The sequence below is a fragment of the Mytilus californianus genome, unplaced genomic scaffold, assembly GCF_021869535.1.
Source record: "Mytilus californianus isolate M0D057914Y unplaced genomic scaffold, xbMytCali1.0.p SCAF_2, whole genome shotgun sequence".
Classification (NCBI taxonomy): domain Eukaryota; kingdom Metazoa; phylum Mollusca; class Bivalvia; order Mytilida; family Mytilidae; genus Mytilus; species Mytilus californianus.
In genome coordinates, this window is record NW_026262668.1 from 140,459,446 (window position 1) to 140,479,040 (window position 19,595).

Sequence of the window (19,595 nt, forward strand, 5' to 3'; positions counted from 1 at the left end):
CCCAATACTCGTAAAGCGTTTTGTCTTCAAATTGACAGAAAAAGCTGCCACAAATGTGATAGTGGTATGGCGTTGTGAACGATGAAATTTTCTACATCCATGGTTGCACCATCCACAGAGAGTAAACAATCATGTTACATCTCAGATTAAGGCTTCCTCTGAACATTTGAAGGTACCTACTATTTATAGTATTATAGTTATTTATTAAAAAAAAGTATCGTTTCATCTCGGCGTCTAGTTTTCGGAGTATTAAGAATATTTAGGATGTGATTGATGAATTACGTGCTTTTGATGGTCTATTCAATTCGGTTGACTTTTGAAGTCTCTTCACGTCACTGCCACACAATCTTATCAAACAAAATTTTTCTTATTTAGTTAAATGATCATTTGAAAAATCTCACTGCACATTTATTTGCCGCCACTCGTACACAGTCTTGTTTATCATGAATAAAGGTAAACATGCTATGGTGTTTCATCTTACAAAGTCTATGACAGTACATTTTCATTTAAGGTCATCAACCATCACGTGAACGAATGGAAAAGAATATAGAATCATGACCTGTTAAGATATTCTAAAACGAAAACATAACATACCAAGACACATGTAACGAGAACATTACATGTTAAGATACCTTAGAAATATATCATTTATGTTGATCAAGTTAATCATAATGTATACACACCTATTTTTTTTTAAGGTGGTTTTATAAGTCTCAATATGGAAAACATACAGAGGTTTCAGAGGTACTCGCATGTGAGCATACATTCCGACATTAAGAAAGCAATAGTGAATAACACATTAATGGGTAAGTTTGTATTTGCTTGTATATATATATATATAAAAAAAAAAAAAACTATGGCGCATGCGGAATTATGTCAAGAACATTTTTTCATGATATATGCAAGACAACACATATGATGACACCGTCTACCTGCTCCCTATATTTTGCATGTTAATTGAAGTATAAATTTTTCACAACAATCCATCTTTACAATTCATTTGCATGCTGCCGTACACTTTTTTCACAAAGGTCTACCTTTTCCCTTTATTTTCAAACTGCAGTATATATTTATCACAAAGGTCTACATAAACACTTTTTTGCATTGCAGCTGCAGTATACTTTTTTCACATAGGTCTATCTTTTCCCTTTTTTGCAAACTGCAGTATACATTTATCCAAAAGATCTACATATACCCTGTACCTGAATGCTGCAGTATATATTTATACCAAAGGATTACAATAATACTTTATTTGCATGCTGCCGTATACTTTTGTCACAAAGGTCAAAGATTCCCATTTATTTACAAACTGCAGTATTCATTTATCACAAAGATCTACATATAACATTAACTTGAATGCTGTAGTATATATTTATCCCAAAGGATTTCAATAACCCTTTATACACATGCTGCAGTCTACATATCTCACAATGATCTATGTATTTCCTTTATATACATACTGCAGTATACATTTATCACAAAGGTCTACTTATACCCTATATATACATGCTTCAGTATACATTTATCACAAAGGTCTATCTATTTCCTTTATATACATGCTGCAGTATTCGATATCACAATGGTCTATCTATTCCCTTTATATACATGCTGCAGTATATATTTATCACAATGATCTATCTTTACCCTTTATATACATGCTTCAGTATACATTTATCACAATAGTCTATCTATTTCCTTTATACATGCTGCAGTATATATTTATCACAAAGGTCCACTTATACCCTGTATATACATGCTGCAGTATACATTTATCACAATGATCTATTTATTTCCTTTATATACATGCTGCAGTATACATTTATCACAATAGTCTATCTATTTCCTTTATACATGCTGCAGTATAAATTATTCACAATGGTCTATCTATTGCCTTTATAAACATACTTCAGTATACATTTATCACAATGGTCTATCTGTTTCCTTTATACACATGCTGCATTTGGTTGTACCTGTAGAAAACTTATTTCAAACGGGATTGCACATCATCACTTTTACGGCAATATTGTTTACCGTGCTCGGAAATTTAGAAACGATCCTGGTAAACTTATCTATCCTTTAAATAAACTTTTTCTAAAAGGTTACCAATTCAACACTGTAATTAGATCATTAAATATTGTTTTTATGGGTACTGATATTGATTTTAATATCAGTAAATTAAAAGCAAACTAAATATTATTGTTATATACATATACACATTCATGGATCTACAATTTGTCGATACCTGTATCTTGGCATTGCACAAGGTCATGTTTTTCTCTGACTGTTTATGACGTCTGTACACTAAATCCATTGAATGTTGGATGTGTACGGGTTGATAATTTAGTCTTAGATGCATGATTTTTTTATTAGTTGTTAGTGGCTTTGAACTTTGTCAGTAACTGCGAGTACTCTCAGATCTGTACTTATTGTCTTTTTGTTGTTTGAATGTACAAGTACCCGGCCACGTCGTCTTGTAATTGTAGTATTTGTATTTTTATCCATCTGATGAGTTAAGCCTCTTTCAACTGATTTTTATAGTTCGTTCTTATGTTGTACTGTTACACCACTGTCCCAGGTTAGGGGGAGGGTTGGGATCCCGCTAACATGTTTAACCCCGCCACATTCTGTATGTATGTGTCTCTTCAAAGTCAGGAGCCTGTAATTCAGTGGTTGTCGTTTGTTTAAGTGGTACATATTTGTTTTTCATTCATTTTTTGTACATAAATTAGGCCGTTAGTTTTCTCGTTTGAATTGTTTTACATTGTCATTTCGGGGCCTTTTATAGCTGACTGTGCGGTATGGGCTTTGCTCATTGTTAAAGGCCGTACGGTGACCTTTAGTTGTTAATTTCTGTGTCATTTGGTCTCTTGTGGAGAGTTGTCTCATTGGCAATCATACCACATCTTCTTTTTTTTAATATTCAGTATACATTTATCACAATGGTCCACAGATACCCTATACGTTTTTGTATATACATGCTGCAGTAAAAATTTATCACAATGTTCTATCTATTCCCTTTATATACATGCTGTAGTATACATTTATCACAAAGGTCTACTTATACCCTATATATACATGCTTCAGTATACATTTATCACAATGGTCTATCTTTACCCTATATATACATGCTGCAGTATCTATCTATGTCCCTAATATACATATTGCAGTATATATTTATCACAATGGCCTATCATTTTCCTATATATACATGCTTTCAGTATACATTTATCACAATGATTTATCTTTACCCTTTATATACATGCTTCAGTATACATTTATCACAAAGGTCCACTTATACCCTGTATATACATGCTGCAGTATATATTTGTCACAATGATCTATCTATTTCTTTATATACATGCTGCAGTATATATTTATCACAATGATCTATCTATGTCCTTTATATATATGCTGCAGTATATATTTATCACAATGATCTATTTATTTCCTTTATATACATGCTTCAGTATACATTTTTCACAATGGTCTATCGATACCCTATATAGCTTTAGTATACACATATGATAAAGATCTGCTTATACCCTTATGTATATTCTGCAGTAAACGTTTATCACAGAGGTACATTTACCCTTATACACATGCTTCAGTATACACATATGATAAAGGTCTGCTTATACCCTTATGTACATACTGCAGTAAACATTTGTGACAGAGGTACTTTTACCCTTATATACATGCTTCAGTATACACATATGATAAAGGTCTGCTTATTCCCTTATCTACATTCTGCAGAAAACATTTGTCACAGAGGTACATTTACCCTTATATAGATGCTTCAATATACACATATGATAAAGATCTGTTGATACCCTTGTGAACATTCTGCAGTAAACATTTGTCACAGAGGTACATTTACCCTTATGTGCATGCTACAATATACATTTATAACAGAGTTATATTTAGACAATATACGTATAGTGTCTTGAAATGTGTAATGTATTTGTATGAAACTGAGAAACAGGGAGAAATGCGAGGTTTACCGATGATTTCCCCCCAGTGTCGTGCCGAATAATAATAAATTTCACATTTCAAGACACTCCAGACTATCTTCAAAAATTTTTAATTTACCAACATTTAGAAAAAACACAAACACAATATTAAATTTTTAAAATTCCAACCACTTCAATACGTCGAGAAAAAACCAGGACAACCACATAAACAGTTTGAAGATTCCCGTAAATTTTGCGAACTCTGTTGGATTGAACGACTACCGACAGCGTATCCCCTAAGTCTAAATGACAATATCATGAGCCAAGCGAACATATCTTAAACTTCCTCTATTGATATCATGACTATTGTTGATAAAAGACAACGCAGTCATAGGTCTCATGGGAAATGCATTAACCGCAATCAACGAAATAAACATTGTTCTAATTCTACACTTGAGGACTTTTTATTGGTAGATATCAATTATTATGTAAACTGGGTCAAATAGCAAATAGTAAATTACATTACATTTATAACAAGTGTGATGCAGTATCGTTTTTCAGTCCAAAATATGAGTGTACACGAATTATTACACCCTTTTGTCACCATAGACGGTTCCCTCAAATTGACAAACCTGAAGATCATAAAAAGTATTTCATAAAAACAAAATACATTAATAGAGGTATTGATTTTATTAATTTGTCTAGTATTTTTCATGACTCTAACGTTCAAAACTTTATACCTCCATATTTTGATAACATAGAGCCACATATAATTTCTTATTCGTATAAAAAAACCAGTAGAAGTTTTATTTTTAATTTTACATCAGTTACATCAGACGTCAGTATAGAAAATGATGCTCCTTCGACATGAGACTGTGAAACATAAAAGTTTAGATATGATCCCTATGGCCATGTTATTACAGGGGACCTCAATATCGTCTAAGACCTAGAGGTTATAAAATTTTAAAAAGAAAGAACCAAAATATCGTATACCGTCGAAAGAAAATTGGCAAGAGTGTCGTCAGGTTATATGAGATGCTCTTTCATCCTATTGTAAAAATTTGGTGTAAACGGGAGAAATCTGACAAAAAGTCACTTGATTCCTATTTGAATAAATGTCTGAATATTGTTGATATTCGCATATTAAATTTCGAAAATAATTTAGAAATAAATAAAAGAATTAGTAATACGCCCATTTCTATTATTAAAAATATGTACTCTCAAAGCGCTTTGTTTTCGTACCGGCCGACAAAGCAGCCAACAATTTGGTGGTGGTATGACGTAAATACTACACGGAAGTCCTTAAAAATTAAATTATACGCTCAACTACATTCAAGGCCGTACGCTCCACATAGAGTCATATAGTAAATAAACATGTCACAACCACAGCTCAGCCTCAGGCCTCTTTTGAACATTCGTAGGTCCCCACTATGTTTCGGTTACCTAAACTACACAAAAAACCTGTATAATACTACTACTAGAAGTTCAGTGCTTTTAAAGAGTTCCTTAACTACTGTATAGGAACTGATCATTATTTTTTAAAATAAAACATATGAAAATACTATTTTTGGAGTGTAAAAAAAATCTTTGGATGTTTTATATAAATTACGTGCTTTTGATGGTCCTTTTGATTCGGTTGACAGTTTTGACTTTTCACACAATTTTATCAAACAAAAGTTTTCTATTTAATTAAATGGTCGTTCTATAAATCTAATAGCAAATTTATTTGCTGCAACTCAGATAAAGTCTTTTTACTCAAGCGAGAAAGGTAAATTTGCTAGATATACTTACTGGAGATGTGATGATATGTTTACAGCCATAAATTTGCACATGTATGCACGTTACGGCAATAAAGTTTATCGACAGATTGCACGTATTCCTATGGGCACCAATTGTGCCCCTTTAATAGCAGACTTGTTCCTGTACTGTTATGAATCACAGTTTATGGCCAAACTCAGTAAAGACCCGTCTAAATTCCATTTAATTGATCAATTCAACAACACTTACTGCTATCTTGATGATATTTTTTCGTTGAATAATCAAGAATTCTATATATATACTGGCGACTTACTCTAAATAAATCAAATATTAACAGCAATAAGTGTCCTCTCCTAGATTTAAATATTTCAGTTTTCCACCAGAAACTCTATACAAAAATTTACTACAAAACGGATGATTTTTCTTTCCCTATTGTTAATATTCCTTTTTTGGACGGTTATGTTCCTCTGGCACCATCTTACGGTGTTTATTTATCCCAACTCGTTCGTTATGCACGTGTCTGTAGTGACGTTTTGGATTTCAATGAGCATACAATCTATGTATTACTGGTAAATTAATAAGTCAGGGATTTCGTTACCACAAATTACTTAAAATCTTTACTACATTCTTCAATATATACAAAGATTTGGTTTCCAAGTTTGGCTGTACCTGTAAAAAAAACTTATTTCAGACGGAATAGCACATCCTAAATTTTACGGTGATGTTGTTTACCGAGTTTTCTCTCAACACTACTTATTAAGACACGCACAGTTGATGGTTCATACTCTTGGCTATCTCTTTTCGTACAGTAAGCACAAAGATGGCAAGAAGAGGGTCAAGCTCAGCAACTGGTATGGCTTGTATTTCTCTAATATCATTTTTCTTTCTGAAAACCTGGTTACTAATGCAAGATCATATAATGATTTTTTTTTTGCAGTGTTTTTTGTTTTGTTGCTTATCAAGAAAGCTTTGTACACCAGTTTCATCTAGATGTAAAATTTCTTGGTCAAACTGTTTATCTTCAACAACTTCAATGTTTTCATGTGTTGTGCCAGGAACAGTTGAACAGTTGCGATACATACATGTATTTGCAGTGTCAATCGTGTCCATCTACATAAAAAGATTATCGATGGTTTTTCAAAAATGAGGGTGTTTCTCAGTTACAATTTTATCGAATGGCGACAGCCCTGATATGAGACGTAGACGATAAACATTCTCGAGTTTAAAATACCATTGGTAATATCTACTTATGGCTGTTTTCTGGGCAACGCCAATAAAAAAAAAGCTCATGCCATCATACATTCTCTTTCTACACGACTGAAAAAGTCCCATATCACTTGGTCTTACATGTTATTGCCTTATATTACAGTTATTTTATTTCTTTTTTTATTTTCTATTTAAGAAATGACTGTAATATTTTTTCTGTCTATGAAGAAATAACATAAAAAATGTGGTGCACACTGAATAACCCGCGTAGCGGGTTATTTTAAAGTGTGCACCACATTTTTTATGTTATTTCGAATAGACAGAAAAAATATTACAGTCATTTCTTATAATTTAATCCTAATTCCATTTTAAACCGGAGTAAATCATGAAAAAACGTTGATGACGTCAAGGTCACATGACAAAATTATGTCTATGAGCTGATAAACAAAACAACGTCAGCCAATCGGAAGACGCGTTACATCAAAAATTAAATTATATGTATTTATAAGTTAAGATAAAAAATCAGCTACTTCAGTTCATTTATATGATTTTAAGTATAAAACTACTACATGCACAGCATTTTTTTGTTTATACACTTTTTTGATTTAGAAGAAAAACCAACATGGTTAGAAAATACAAGTAATAACACCATTACAAACATAATCCAAATTTATATTCTTGTACGTGTCTATAAATTAAACAAATCTATTTTATTCTTAGAAATTTACCTGTGATAATATAAACATGACAAAAAATACGTCACTCTTTATGACTTTGATCCATTCATGTGACGCGCAGTTTATATTTCATTTGTGGTGTCCTGGGGTGTTGTCGTAAATTAATGGGAGGTATCCTTTTTATTCTGCGGTTTACATGTTGTAATGTACTATTATATTATCTATTTATGTATTTCTCTGTGCTGAGTGTTCTTGCGTTTTTTTGTACTGTACGTAGTGTTGTCATTTGAGCTATATGTTTAACATTGCCATATAAGCGGGAGGTTTGGCTAGCCATAAAACCTGGTTCAACCCACCATTTTTTTCTTAAAATGTCCTTACCAAGTCAGGAATATGTCAGTTGTTATCACACAGTCCGTTTCTATGTATGTTGGCGTTTGCTTTTGTTGTAGTTAAGTGTTTCTGTTGTTCCGTTGTTTTCCTCTTATAGTTGATGTGTTCCCTCGGTTTTTAGTTTGTTACCTGGATTTGTTTTTGCTTAATTGAATTATGACTATTGAACAGCGGTATACTACTGTTGCCTTTGTTTATATTCTAAACCACATTTGCAAAATTTGATATCATTCCTAAACATAATCCCAATTCAAAGCTTTGACTGTCGGCCTCTTTTACTTATCTACTTTTAAACTATATAATATCATGATTTTAAGAAACGGTAAAATAACAAAAAGCCTCTCCACACTTCGAATATCCACGTGATTAAAAAACCGCGTTCGTAATATAAATTCCACTGCCGCTAATCGAAATCCACCTTCAACATTTAGCACATTTAACAATTGTGTTAAAAGAGGCAATGCCTCTGAAGCTAGATTGTTCAACAAAAACGCACGTGGATATCTACAAATATTCCCGTGCAATGCCAGAAAATGACAAACCTGCTCCAGATTATCTTCAGATAATACTGTTCGGTCATCATCAGTGAACGGAAGATTTGTTAAGGCCCCGCTACAAAGTTGTCGGGGCCATATAGTTTTACCCTTGTCCGTCATTCCGTCATTCTGTCATTCCGTCATTCTGTCATTCCGTTATTCCGTCATTCCGTCATTCCGCAACAAACCATTATACGGACTTTTTTCTAAACACCTTCAGATATTAGGCTGATTTTTGGTATGTGAGTTAACCATGATGAGTTACAGATCAAGTTTAAGTTTCGTTCCGCTCTGCTAATTTTTGCCGAAATAACGGGCTTTTGACTTTGATAAATTGTTGAAAATCACAGTTATACAGACTTTTTTTCTAAACGCCTTCAGAGATTGGGCTGATTTTTGGTATGTGAGTTAACAATGATGAGTTACAGATCAAGTTTAAGTTTTGTTTCGCTCTGCTAATTTTTGCCGAAATAACGGGCTTTGGACTTTGAAAAATTGTTGAAAATCACAGTTATACGGACTTTTTTTCTAAACGCCTTCAGATATTGGGCTGATTTTTGGTATGTGAGTTAACCATGATGAGTTACAGATCAAGTTTAAGTTTCGTTTCGCTCTGCTTATTTTTGCCAAAATTACAGGCATTGGACTTTGATAAATTGTTGAAAATCACAGTTATAGGGACTTTTTTCTAAACGCCTTTAGATATTGGACTGATTTTTGGTATGTGAGTTAACCAAGATGAGTTACAGATCGAGTTTAAGCTTCGTTCCGCTCTGCTGATTTTTGCCGTAATTACGGGTTTTGAACTTTTGGTATGTGAGTTAACCATGATGAGTTACAGTTCAAGTTTAAGTTTCGTTCCGCTCTGCTAATTTTTGCCGAAATTACGGGCTTTGGACTTGGATAAATTGTTGAAAATCACAGTAGTACAGACTTTTTTTCTATACGCCTTCAGATTTTGCGCTGATTTTTGATATGTGAGTCTACCATGATGAGTTACAGATCAAGTTTATGTTTCGTTCCTATATGCTGATTTTCATGTTGTTTCAACACATCTTCAGTACATCCACTTCCTGTTTGCTGACAGTTTGAAATTTAACTACTCATTGATCAAGGAAATTTTTCATCAAACTAGTATTGGTCTTGAGAGCTGTATACTATATATGCATGTTTGTGTCAACATGTGTTGTTGAAATTGCATATTTTTCAACTTTTTGAGACGGGGCCATTCGTGTCGTTCCGACACATCTAGTTTCTCTTTCCTTTTCATCTGACATTATTTTAAAAACCCAAAGCCTCATATATCTTGTAACTTGAACAAAACCGAAATGTAGTATTTGATATCTAGGGCAAAGTTGGACGTGAAATTTTCAAACCAACACAAGAACATCTATACCGCTTCCGCAGACATAAGAAATTCAAAATTTTAATTTACCAACATTTAAAAAAAACACAAACACTTTGAAGATTCCCGTAAACTTTGCGAACTTTGTTATATTAAACGACTACAGACAGCTTATCCCCTTGGGCTAAATGACAACATCATGGGCAAAGGGAACATATCTTAAACTTCCTCTTTTGATAGCATGACTATTGTTGATAAAAGACAACGCAATCATAGGTCTCATGGCAATCGCATAAACCGCAATCAACGAAATAAACATCGTTCTAATTTTACGCTTCTTGATTTTGTATCTATACTTAAAAACAATTGTAGAATTCTATTTCGATAACAAACAAACATATAATACCTTACCTTTTGATTATAATGGACACATGCACGATTTTTCTAAACGAGTGAAATATGTGTCAGGTAGACTGTATAAGGATGGAAAAGTAAAGGTCAAATCCGGAACATAAAATACGTAATTACCAATTAAGATGATTTTCATTTATATATGTTTGTATTAAAGTATGTAATTAACTAACAATTATAAAGTAAAACTTATATTTAAGACACCCTGTTCTTATAGATATTAATATATCAAGGTACCTTGTTTGTGAAAGCTGTAGCAATAAGGTAATTGTAACAGCTTTAGACAATAAATCAATTATCATAATCAAAACAATTGTAGACATCAATTATTATGCAAACTGGACCAATTACCAATTAGTAAATTACATGATATTTATAACGAGTGTGATACAGTATCGTTTTTCAGTCCAAAATATGAATGTACACGTATTATTACACCCTTTTGTCACTATAGACTGTTCCCTCAAATTGACAAACCTGAAGATCATAAGTATTTCATAAAAATAAAATACAGTAATAGAGGTATTGATTTTATTAATTTGTCTAATATTTTTAATGACTCTACCGTTCAAAACTTCATACTTTCATATTTTACTAATATAGAGCCACCTTTAATTTCTTATTCGTATAAAAAATCCAGTAGGAGTTTTATTTTTAATTATAAGTCAGTTACATCAGACGTCAGTATAGAAAATAATGCTCCTTCGACATGAGACTGTGAAACATAAAAGTTTAGATATGATCCCTATGGCCATATAATTACAGGGGGTCTCAACATTGTTCCTGACCGAGAGGTTATAAACTTTCTGAAAAAAAGGACCAAAATATCGTCCATCGTCGAAAGTTAATTGGGAAAAGTGTCGTCAGGTTATTATAGGTGGTCTTTCATCCTATTTTAAAAAATGGTGAAAACGAGAGAAGTCTGACAAAAAGTCACTTGATTCCTATTTGATATACCTACTGAAGGTGTGATGAGTTGATTAAAGCCATAAATATTCTCTTTGACTCAATTAGAATGAATATAAAAAAAAACGACGCTAAATTGTTAATTATCAAAAAGTAAAGAAAAAACATGTATATCTAACAGGATATTCAATAACAACTGGAAAGCTGGCACAAAGACATGACTGTTCGAAAACAGTGGTATTAGGAGCACCGCACTTCAAAACAGCAGAAGGTATTACAGGTTCTGTAAGTAAATTCTATTAGTGGTATTATAACATAAGGTATTATATGCTCTGTAAGTAAATTTCATTAATGGTATTGTGAGCTCCGTTCTTCAATGCAACAGAAGGTTTTATAGGCTCTGTAAGTAAATTTTCTATTAATGTTATTGGGAGCAACGTACTTCAATACAACAGGAGGTATTATAGGCTCTGTAAGTAAATTCTATTAATGTTATTGGGAGCACCGTACTTCAATACAACAGGAGGTAGTATAGGCTCTGTAAGTAAATTATATTGATGTTATTGGGAGCACCGTACTTCAATACAACAGAAGGTATTATTGGGTGTGTAAGTAAATTTCTCTTTATGTATTTGAGAGCACCGTACTTCAATACAACAGAAAGTATTATAGGCTCTGTAAGTAAATTCTATTAATGTTATTGGGAGCACCGTACTTCAATACAACAGAAGGTATTATTGGGTGTGTAAGTAAATTCTAATAATTGAATATGGAGCACAGTACTTCAATACAACAGAAGGTATTATAGGCTCTGTAAGTAAATTTTATTAATGCTATTGGGAGCACCGTACTTCAATACAACAGAAGGTATTATAGGCTCTGTAAGTAAATTTTATTAATGCTATTGGGAGCACCGTACTTCAATACAAAAAAGGTATTATAGGCTCTGTAAGTAAATTCTATTAATGTTATTGGAAGCACCGTGCTTCAATACAACAGAAGGTTTTATAGGGTCTGTAAGTAAATTCTATGAAAGGTATTGGGAGCACCGTTCTTAAAAAAAAAGCAGAAGGTGTTATAGGCTCTATTGGTAAATTCTAGTAATGTTAACAGGAGCACCGCGTTTCAAAATAGCAGAAAGTGTCATAGGCTTTTTAAGTAAATTCCAGATTGTTATTGGAAGCACCGTACATCAAAACAGCAGAAGGTATTATAGGGTATGTAAGTAAATTCCAGTAGTAGTATTGGAAGCAACGTACATCAAAACAGCAGCATATATTTTAGGCTATGTAAGTAAATTCCAGTTATGATATTAGGAGCAACGAACTTAAAAACAGCAGAAGGTGTTATAGGCTTTGTAAGTTAACTCTAGAAATGGTATTGTAAGCACCGTACTTCGATACAGCATAAGGTATTATAGACTGTGTAAGTAAATTCCAGTAGATGGGTAAACAAAGACAAAGACGACGTTCTATCAGTAAGATGTGACAGAGGAAAATATAGGTCTACCATGTTAAATTATAAAGAAACAAAGGTTTTAACTCCCTCAGGCAAAGTTGACCTAAGATGCATTTGGCTATTTTGTTAGGTACTTTTTGATCATATTGCTCTGTAACTGTTTCGGTTATAATACATCCTCGGCTTTCAAATATTCGGCTTTGAGCGTTCCTGATGAAGGGAAATCTAGGAAAGCGCTTCGGATGTATGAAAGTAATAACGTGCTGTTGTCACTTTTTACAGCACTGGGTCGATAACTCTGCTGGTGGACTATCAGTCCCCGAGGGTATCATCAGCTCAGTAGTCAGTACTTCGGTGCTGACATGATTTATAACAAACCTTTCTAAAATTGTCCGTTTATAAATTTTGTTGAAATTATAAAGAAACTAAGGTTGCAACTCCCTCAGGCAAAGTTGACCTATAATGAATTTGGCTATTTTTTTAGGTACCTTTTGGTCATATTGCTCTGCAACTGTTTCGGTTCTAATACATCCTCGGCTTTCAAATATTCGGCTTTGAGCGTTCCTGCTGAAGGTAAATAAAAAAAAAGCTTCGGACGCACAAAATTATGTGTTGTTGTCATTTTTTTTTAACGATCTTAACCTCAAACAAAAAATAAAATTTATGTTAAAAAAAAGGGAAAAGATACCAAGGTGACAAGCAAAAAATCATAAATCAAGGAGAAGAAAAAAAAAACGATACCATGAAAAACGACGAAAATCAAACAGCATTCTAAAATCCAATACAGAGAAAACTAAATAGTAAGCAGCACGAACCCCATCAAAAACCGAGGGTGAACTCAAGCGCTCCGGAGAAGTAAGCAGATACGGATGGCACGAACCAAAACAAATACCGTGGTTGATATTAGTTGCTAGGCAGGGTAAGCAGATACGGATGGCACGAACCCAAACAAATACCGTGGTTGAATCAGGTGCTATAAAGGGTAAGAAGATACGGATGGCACGAACCCAAACAAATACCGTGTTTGAATTAGGTGCTATAAAGGGTAAGCAGATACGGATGGCACGAACCCAAACAAATACCGTGGTTGATATCAGGTGCTATGAAGGGTAAGCAGATACGGATTGCACGATCCCGAACAAATACTGTGGTTGATATCAGTTGCTATGAAGGGTAAGCAGATACGGATGGCACGATCCAAAACAAATACCGTGGTTGATATCAGTTGCTATGAAGGGTAAGCAGATACGGATGGCACGAACCCAAACAAATACCGTGGTTGATATCAGGTGCTATAAAGGGTAAGCAGATACGAATGGCACGATCCCGAACAAATACCGTGGTTGATATCAGTTGCTATGAAGGGTAAGCAGATACGGATGGCACGATCCAAAACAAATACCGTGGTTGATATCAGTTGCTATGAAGGGTAAGCAGATACGGATGGCACGATCCAAAACAAATACTGTAGTTGATATCAGGTGCTATGAAGGCTAACCAAATACTGATGACACCCGTCGTCTTAGCTCATGGAAAGTAACAATTCGGTTATACGTCGAATTCGTTGATGACATGATGGAGGAAAAAGGACGGGATTGTGGCTCCGACAATTGACCATATAGTGCAGCGGCTACAAGCATATTTCAGACGAATTGTGCACATCTTGCTTCAAGCATGAAATTTGGTATAGACCTTCCTCAACTATAACTCTTTTAATTCAGATAGGGAGGCATTTAAAAAAAATTCTGATTAAAACAATATGGCGTAAATTTCAAAGATGAGTCCTCAATCAACATCCTCGATTTAGAGTTTTGGTTAGATTGATTAAAACAAAATAAAGTCAATAAAGTACTAAAACATTTTTAAAATTACTACTATTTGGCCACAAATACATGTTTATTCACAGTCACCACCACAAGCACACAAAGCAGTGCACGGGATACATGATTTTTCACATTTACAACGACCGCGGCATCCTTTCTTACATGCACAATGTACAAGCTCCTGACAAGATGATGAGGCCTCAGAAAGAGTTTTTTAAAAGGGTTCCCATGGATCCTCTTTGTCCCTTCGCTATCCATTAGCGCCTGGACTGGGTAGCATAAGAGCTAATTCCAAGCTCGTCCCCCTAAACACCCGCTTTAGTATATTGCACGTTTTACATGCTGGAAAAGACTATACCAAGTTGAGGGAATAGCCTTAATTAGCAACCCTTTTGCGCAAATAGTTATTTTCTTGCTTGTTAACCCAATTTGATAAGTTTGTGCGATCTTACAGTAAAACCACGGTGATTTAGGCTGATCAATCATCATTCTTAATTTTAAAGTCACATCTTCAAATGCCATCAATGTCTCCCACGCATTCTTTTTTCCTTTTCAAGCAAACAGAGAACCGTATCACAACCGGTAAAGGCATGGATCACAGGAAGTGTGTGTGATCACTCATTACCTAGTGCATTTGCAAGGTGATGGATAGATATTTATCCAAAGCTTTTTGCCCTCCCAAACACAAGCCATAGTTCGTCTACTCCTATGTCACGGAATAGCGAAACAGTAATGACAGCATCATCAGTAACGACTGTTCAAATCATGACTCGTTTAAGTCCGTGTTTGACTGCATCAGACACATGCACCATGATTCTAGTGTCAGCCTCTTAATGTGAATATGGTGCTAAACTTGAAACATCATCATGTGGTAGATAAGATAGAACATCCTAGACATTTGTTGCTACAACTACCATACGCATGCAAGACTTCATCCACTCTTGTTACAGTTTCAAGTTGTTTCTTAAGGTAAGGACATAATACCAAATGCACTCGTTATGAAACACCTTGAAACTGTAACAACAGTGGATATAGTCTCGGATGCGTACATAGACAATAGTTTGAAGGCTGTTACAATAAGCAAGAGCTTTGGGAAAGGTAAAACACAGACGAGTTCAGGGTAAAAAAAAATTCCTCAAAATTGGCAAAATTTCTGATAGATGACGACAATAAGAAAGAACTATTTAGTTTTCATTCACTGCAGCTTGCTCAATAAAATTTTAGGGAAAAGGTGGATGTAGCAATAAATGCTCAGGATGTTCTATGTTATCCACCACATGATGATGTTTCAAGTTTAGCACCAAGTTCACATGAAGAGGCTGACACTAGAATCATGATGCATGTGTCTGATGCAATGAAACAAGGACTTAAATGAGTCATGATTCGATCAGTCAATACTGATGTTGCTGTCATTGCTGTTTCGCTATTCTGTGACATAGGGACAGATACTTTTTGGCTTGCGTTTGGGAGTAGGAAAAGCTTTAGATATATATCTATTCATGACCTTTCAAATGCACTAGGCATTGAGCGATTACACGTTTGCTGGAAAAGGAAAAAAGACTGTGTTGGTGACATGGATGGCGTTTAAAGATGTGACTTTAGCATTTAGAATGATAATTGATCAGCCAACATCAACAAATATGGATTTGATAATGTCATTGATAGAACGATACGTGGTTTTACTGTAAGATCGAACAAACTTATCATATATGGGTTAACGAAGCAAGAAAACATCTGTTTTTGGAAGAGGAAAGACTAATTGAGGCTATTCCCTTGACTCGGTCTAGTCTTTACCAAATAGTTCATATTGAGTCTTCCTATAGTTGTAAATGTCCACGGTCAGCTTTTTGAAGTTATGGTTAATTAAGGTGTCATATAAAGATGTTTTCTTTTCATATAAATTCTGTATTATGTTCTCCCACAATCGTATTGAGTCTTGATCAGCTGTATTTGCCCTGGGTTATGCCTCAATACAGCTAACCTCGACCCAATACGACTGTACTTGAACATAATACAAGATTTATCTGAAAACACCCTTTAATATCACTATAGGATTGGCCGGGGTTTTTTTGGTATTTTTATGAATTGTTCGTATGTCTACAGACCAATAATAAATTTATAGGTATGATTTGGTATTCCTCGGGAGTGTACAGACAAATTCTAAGTTTGTGGTTTTATTAGGTACTGGTCGTATGTGTACAGATCGATAATAAGTTTGTTGGTTTTATTAGGTATTGATCGTATATCTATGTTCCAGACCATATGAGTACTAGTATTTGGACCGTACGCGTACGGTCTGGACCGTATGCGTACTTTTTCAAAATACGCATACGGTCGGACTGTACGCGTACGGTCTGCCCTATTTTAAGAAGTTGGTCAAGTTCATTAGATATAAATGTATATTACAGATCAACATCAATGAAATCTCGAATTGATATAAAAAGTTCAATTGTAATTGAAATAAAAACTTAATATTTTAACTATTTAGAAAAATCACGTTAATTTAATCTGTGGATCTCGTGTATTTAGCATGTCAGTAATACATGAAATTGAATTATGCTCACTGAAATTGAAGTTATCGGAAGTAAACATAATGTGGAAAGAAAACGTTTTTAGAATATATAGGAACTTTACTGCAAAAACCGTCAAATGTTTTGATAAATGGGAAAAGTGATTCAGCGAGATTCCGACAATATGTTAAGGAAAATGAATATTTGTCCTGAGTTTGGAATGGTAAACGAACTCTGCATTCCCGCAAATGAGGTGAGAATTATTTTTATTTAAATAATAGATTTCCCCTATTATCCCAATATACAATTTTGTACCAGTGTAATGATTAGCGTCCTGAATATGCATCTGACCTGTCACCTGACGTTAAGCAACCATCATCATCACATCATCATCATCATCATCATCATCATCATCATCCATCCAATTTCACACCGATTTTTAATGGTCGTATGTCTACAGACAAATATTAAGTTTGTTGGTTTTATTAGGTATTGATCGTATGTCTACAGATAAATCATTAGTTTCTTTGTTTTATTAGGTATTGATCGTATGTCTATAGATAAATCATTAGTTTGTTGGTTTTATCAGGTAATGGTCGTATGTCTACAGATAAATCATTAGTTTTTTTGTTTTATTAGGTATTGATCGTATGTCTACAGACAAATAAAAAGTTTGTTGGTTTTATTAGGTATTGGTTGTATGTCTTCAGACAAATAAGAGTATGACGGTAAAGAAACAAGTTTCAGGTAAAATGGTATGTATTGTAGCTCCTTAAAACTATCCTCAAACAAATGCATGCCAAGTCCTGATTTACGTTTCTTCTAGGACTTATACTTTTTTTTATGTCAGCAATAAGTTTGTATTTATAAATTGTCAAGATTACCCTTGCTAAATAATGTTTTATGAGATATTAAGAAAGTTTAAAATAGCTTCAACAACATAGCAAGTCACCAATACCAAATAAACCACAGAAAAAAGAATAGTATGTTTTGGCATTATTCAGCTGTCAACAAGCCACAGCTACAATTCGATCTGTTTATGTATAGAAAAAGTCGCGAAAAATTGATTAGATGAAACAATAGTTGACCGATTGATATTAAAATCTCATAAATACATTCACAACATACAAGGAATCAAACATGAGCGAGACCATGTGTGACGACAAAGAAGGCATCTCCTGCTATGCAATCGTCACTTTTCATTATGTATTAATTTGTTTGCTAAACTGATACTCTTAAATCAGTTATATATAAACATTTTTGTGAACGTTTTACACATCTTAATATTCGAATAAGCACCACAGGTGTTGTTTGGCTCATGCAAATTGGCAGTTCAATAAATGATAACTCTTTTTACAAACACGATCAAATTTTGTCCTTCAATTAAAATTTGAACAGTGAAAAGTATCGTTCAATTAGTAGAACTCGATGCGCCTCTTAGAACTCCGAAGATTCTAATTCCCTTTAATAATGATGATATGTCTTGTTGATGCAGCATGGAAGTGGGTTTGGGACTGCTCTTGTCTTTGAAGACATTGATGGTGATGGTTTAGATGACCTGATTGTAGGAGCTCCCTTCAATCGTATTGACTCTGGCGAAGTATATGTTTATTATGGAACCGATACCGTAAGTAATTTAAACTGTTATATATCGAAAACTGTAGTATCTATCAACATATAGATACAACAGCAACGAGTGTCAACCTAGGCATGGTTTCCCACTGTGTCAACCTAGTCACGATTTCCCACTGTGTCAACCAAGTCATTATTTCCAACGGTGTCAACCTAGTCATGGTTTCCCACTGTGTCAACCTAGTCATGATCCCCGACTGTGTCAACCTTGTCATGATATCCCACTGTGTCAACCTAGTCATGATTTCCCACTGTGTCATTCTAGTCACGATTTCCCACTGTGTCAACCTAGTCACGATTTCCAACGATGTCAACCTAGTCATGGTTTCCCACTGTGACAACCTAGTAATGATCCCCGACTGTGTCAACCTTGTCATGATATCCCACTGTGTCAACCTAGTCATGATTTCCCACTGTGTCAACCTAGTTATAATTTCCTACTGTGTCAACCTAGTCATGATTTCCCTCTGTGTCTTGTAGTAATTTGTTTGTATATTTTTGGTAACTAAACTTTATCATCTGTATGTTTATACTGCAACCGATGGTAAGCCGAAACAATTCCAAACTTTAGCATAGAAATAGGAAAGCATGTTTTTATGTCGGTCACCGTTTATGTTGTATAATTGTTAAATCAAAAGGCTTGTGTTTGTCTATGCCTCCTTACCTTTATTAAGAAGAGTGTGATATACTAAAAACTCAATGTAGAATCTGACATTTCAGTGATTTCAGACAGATGTTTAACACCGTGTTAAATATTAATTTGTATTACATCTTCATCCATGTTGTTGTAAGTTTAGTTAGATCGTAACACATTTTAATAAGTAACACATTAGTGTCTTTCCGTAGAAAGTGATCTTAAAACCGACAATACCCCAACTTCTTTATGTGTACTCTATACCTCCTTTAAAATTTTGCCGATTTCGTTTGGGATCATATATTTGAATGTTCTAGCCACACGCATTGTGGTTCTTTTACTTTTATTTGCTTTGA

At 34.1% G+C, this 19,595-nt stretch overlaps 1 protein-coding gene across 13 annotated transcripts in view; it reads left to right on the forward strand.

The window, feature by feature from the left end:
- The window catches only part of LOC127731261 (integrin alpha-9-like), a 100,141-nt gene that overhangs the window by 20,488 nt on the left and 60,058 nt on the right, over positions 1-19,595 (forward strand). For all 13 annotated transcript variants that reach the window (XM_052240298.1, XM_052240293.1, XM_052240297.1 and 10 more), the window contains exons 6-9: positions 699-806; positions 11,364-11,467; positions 17,663-17,728; positions 18,469-18,600. In XM_052240298.1, the coding sequence (XP_052096258.1) occupies positions 699-806; positions 11,364-11,467; positions 17,663-17,728; positions 18,469-18,600 (410 nt within the window). The remainder of the gene's footprint in view (positions 1-698; positions 807-11,363; positions 11,468-17,662; positions 17,729-18,468; positions 18,601-19,595) is intronic.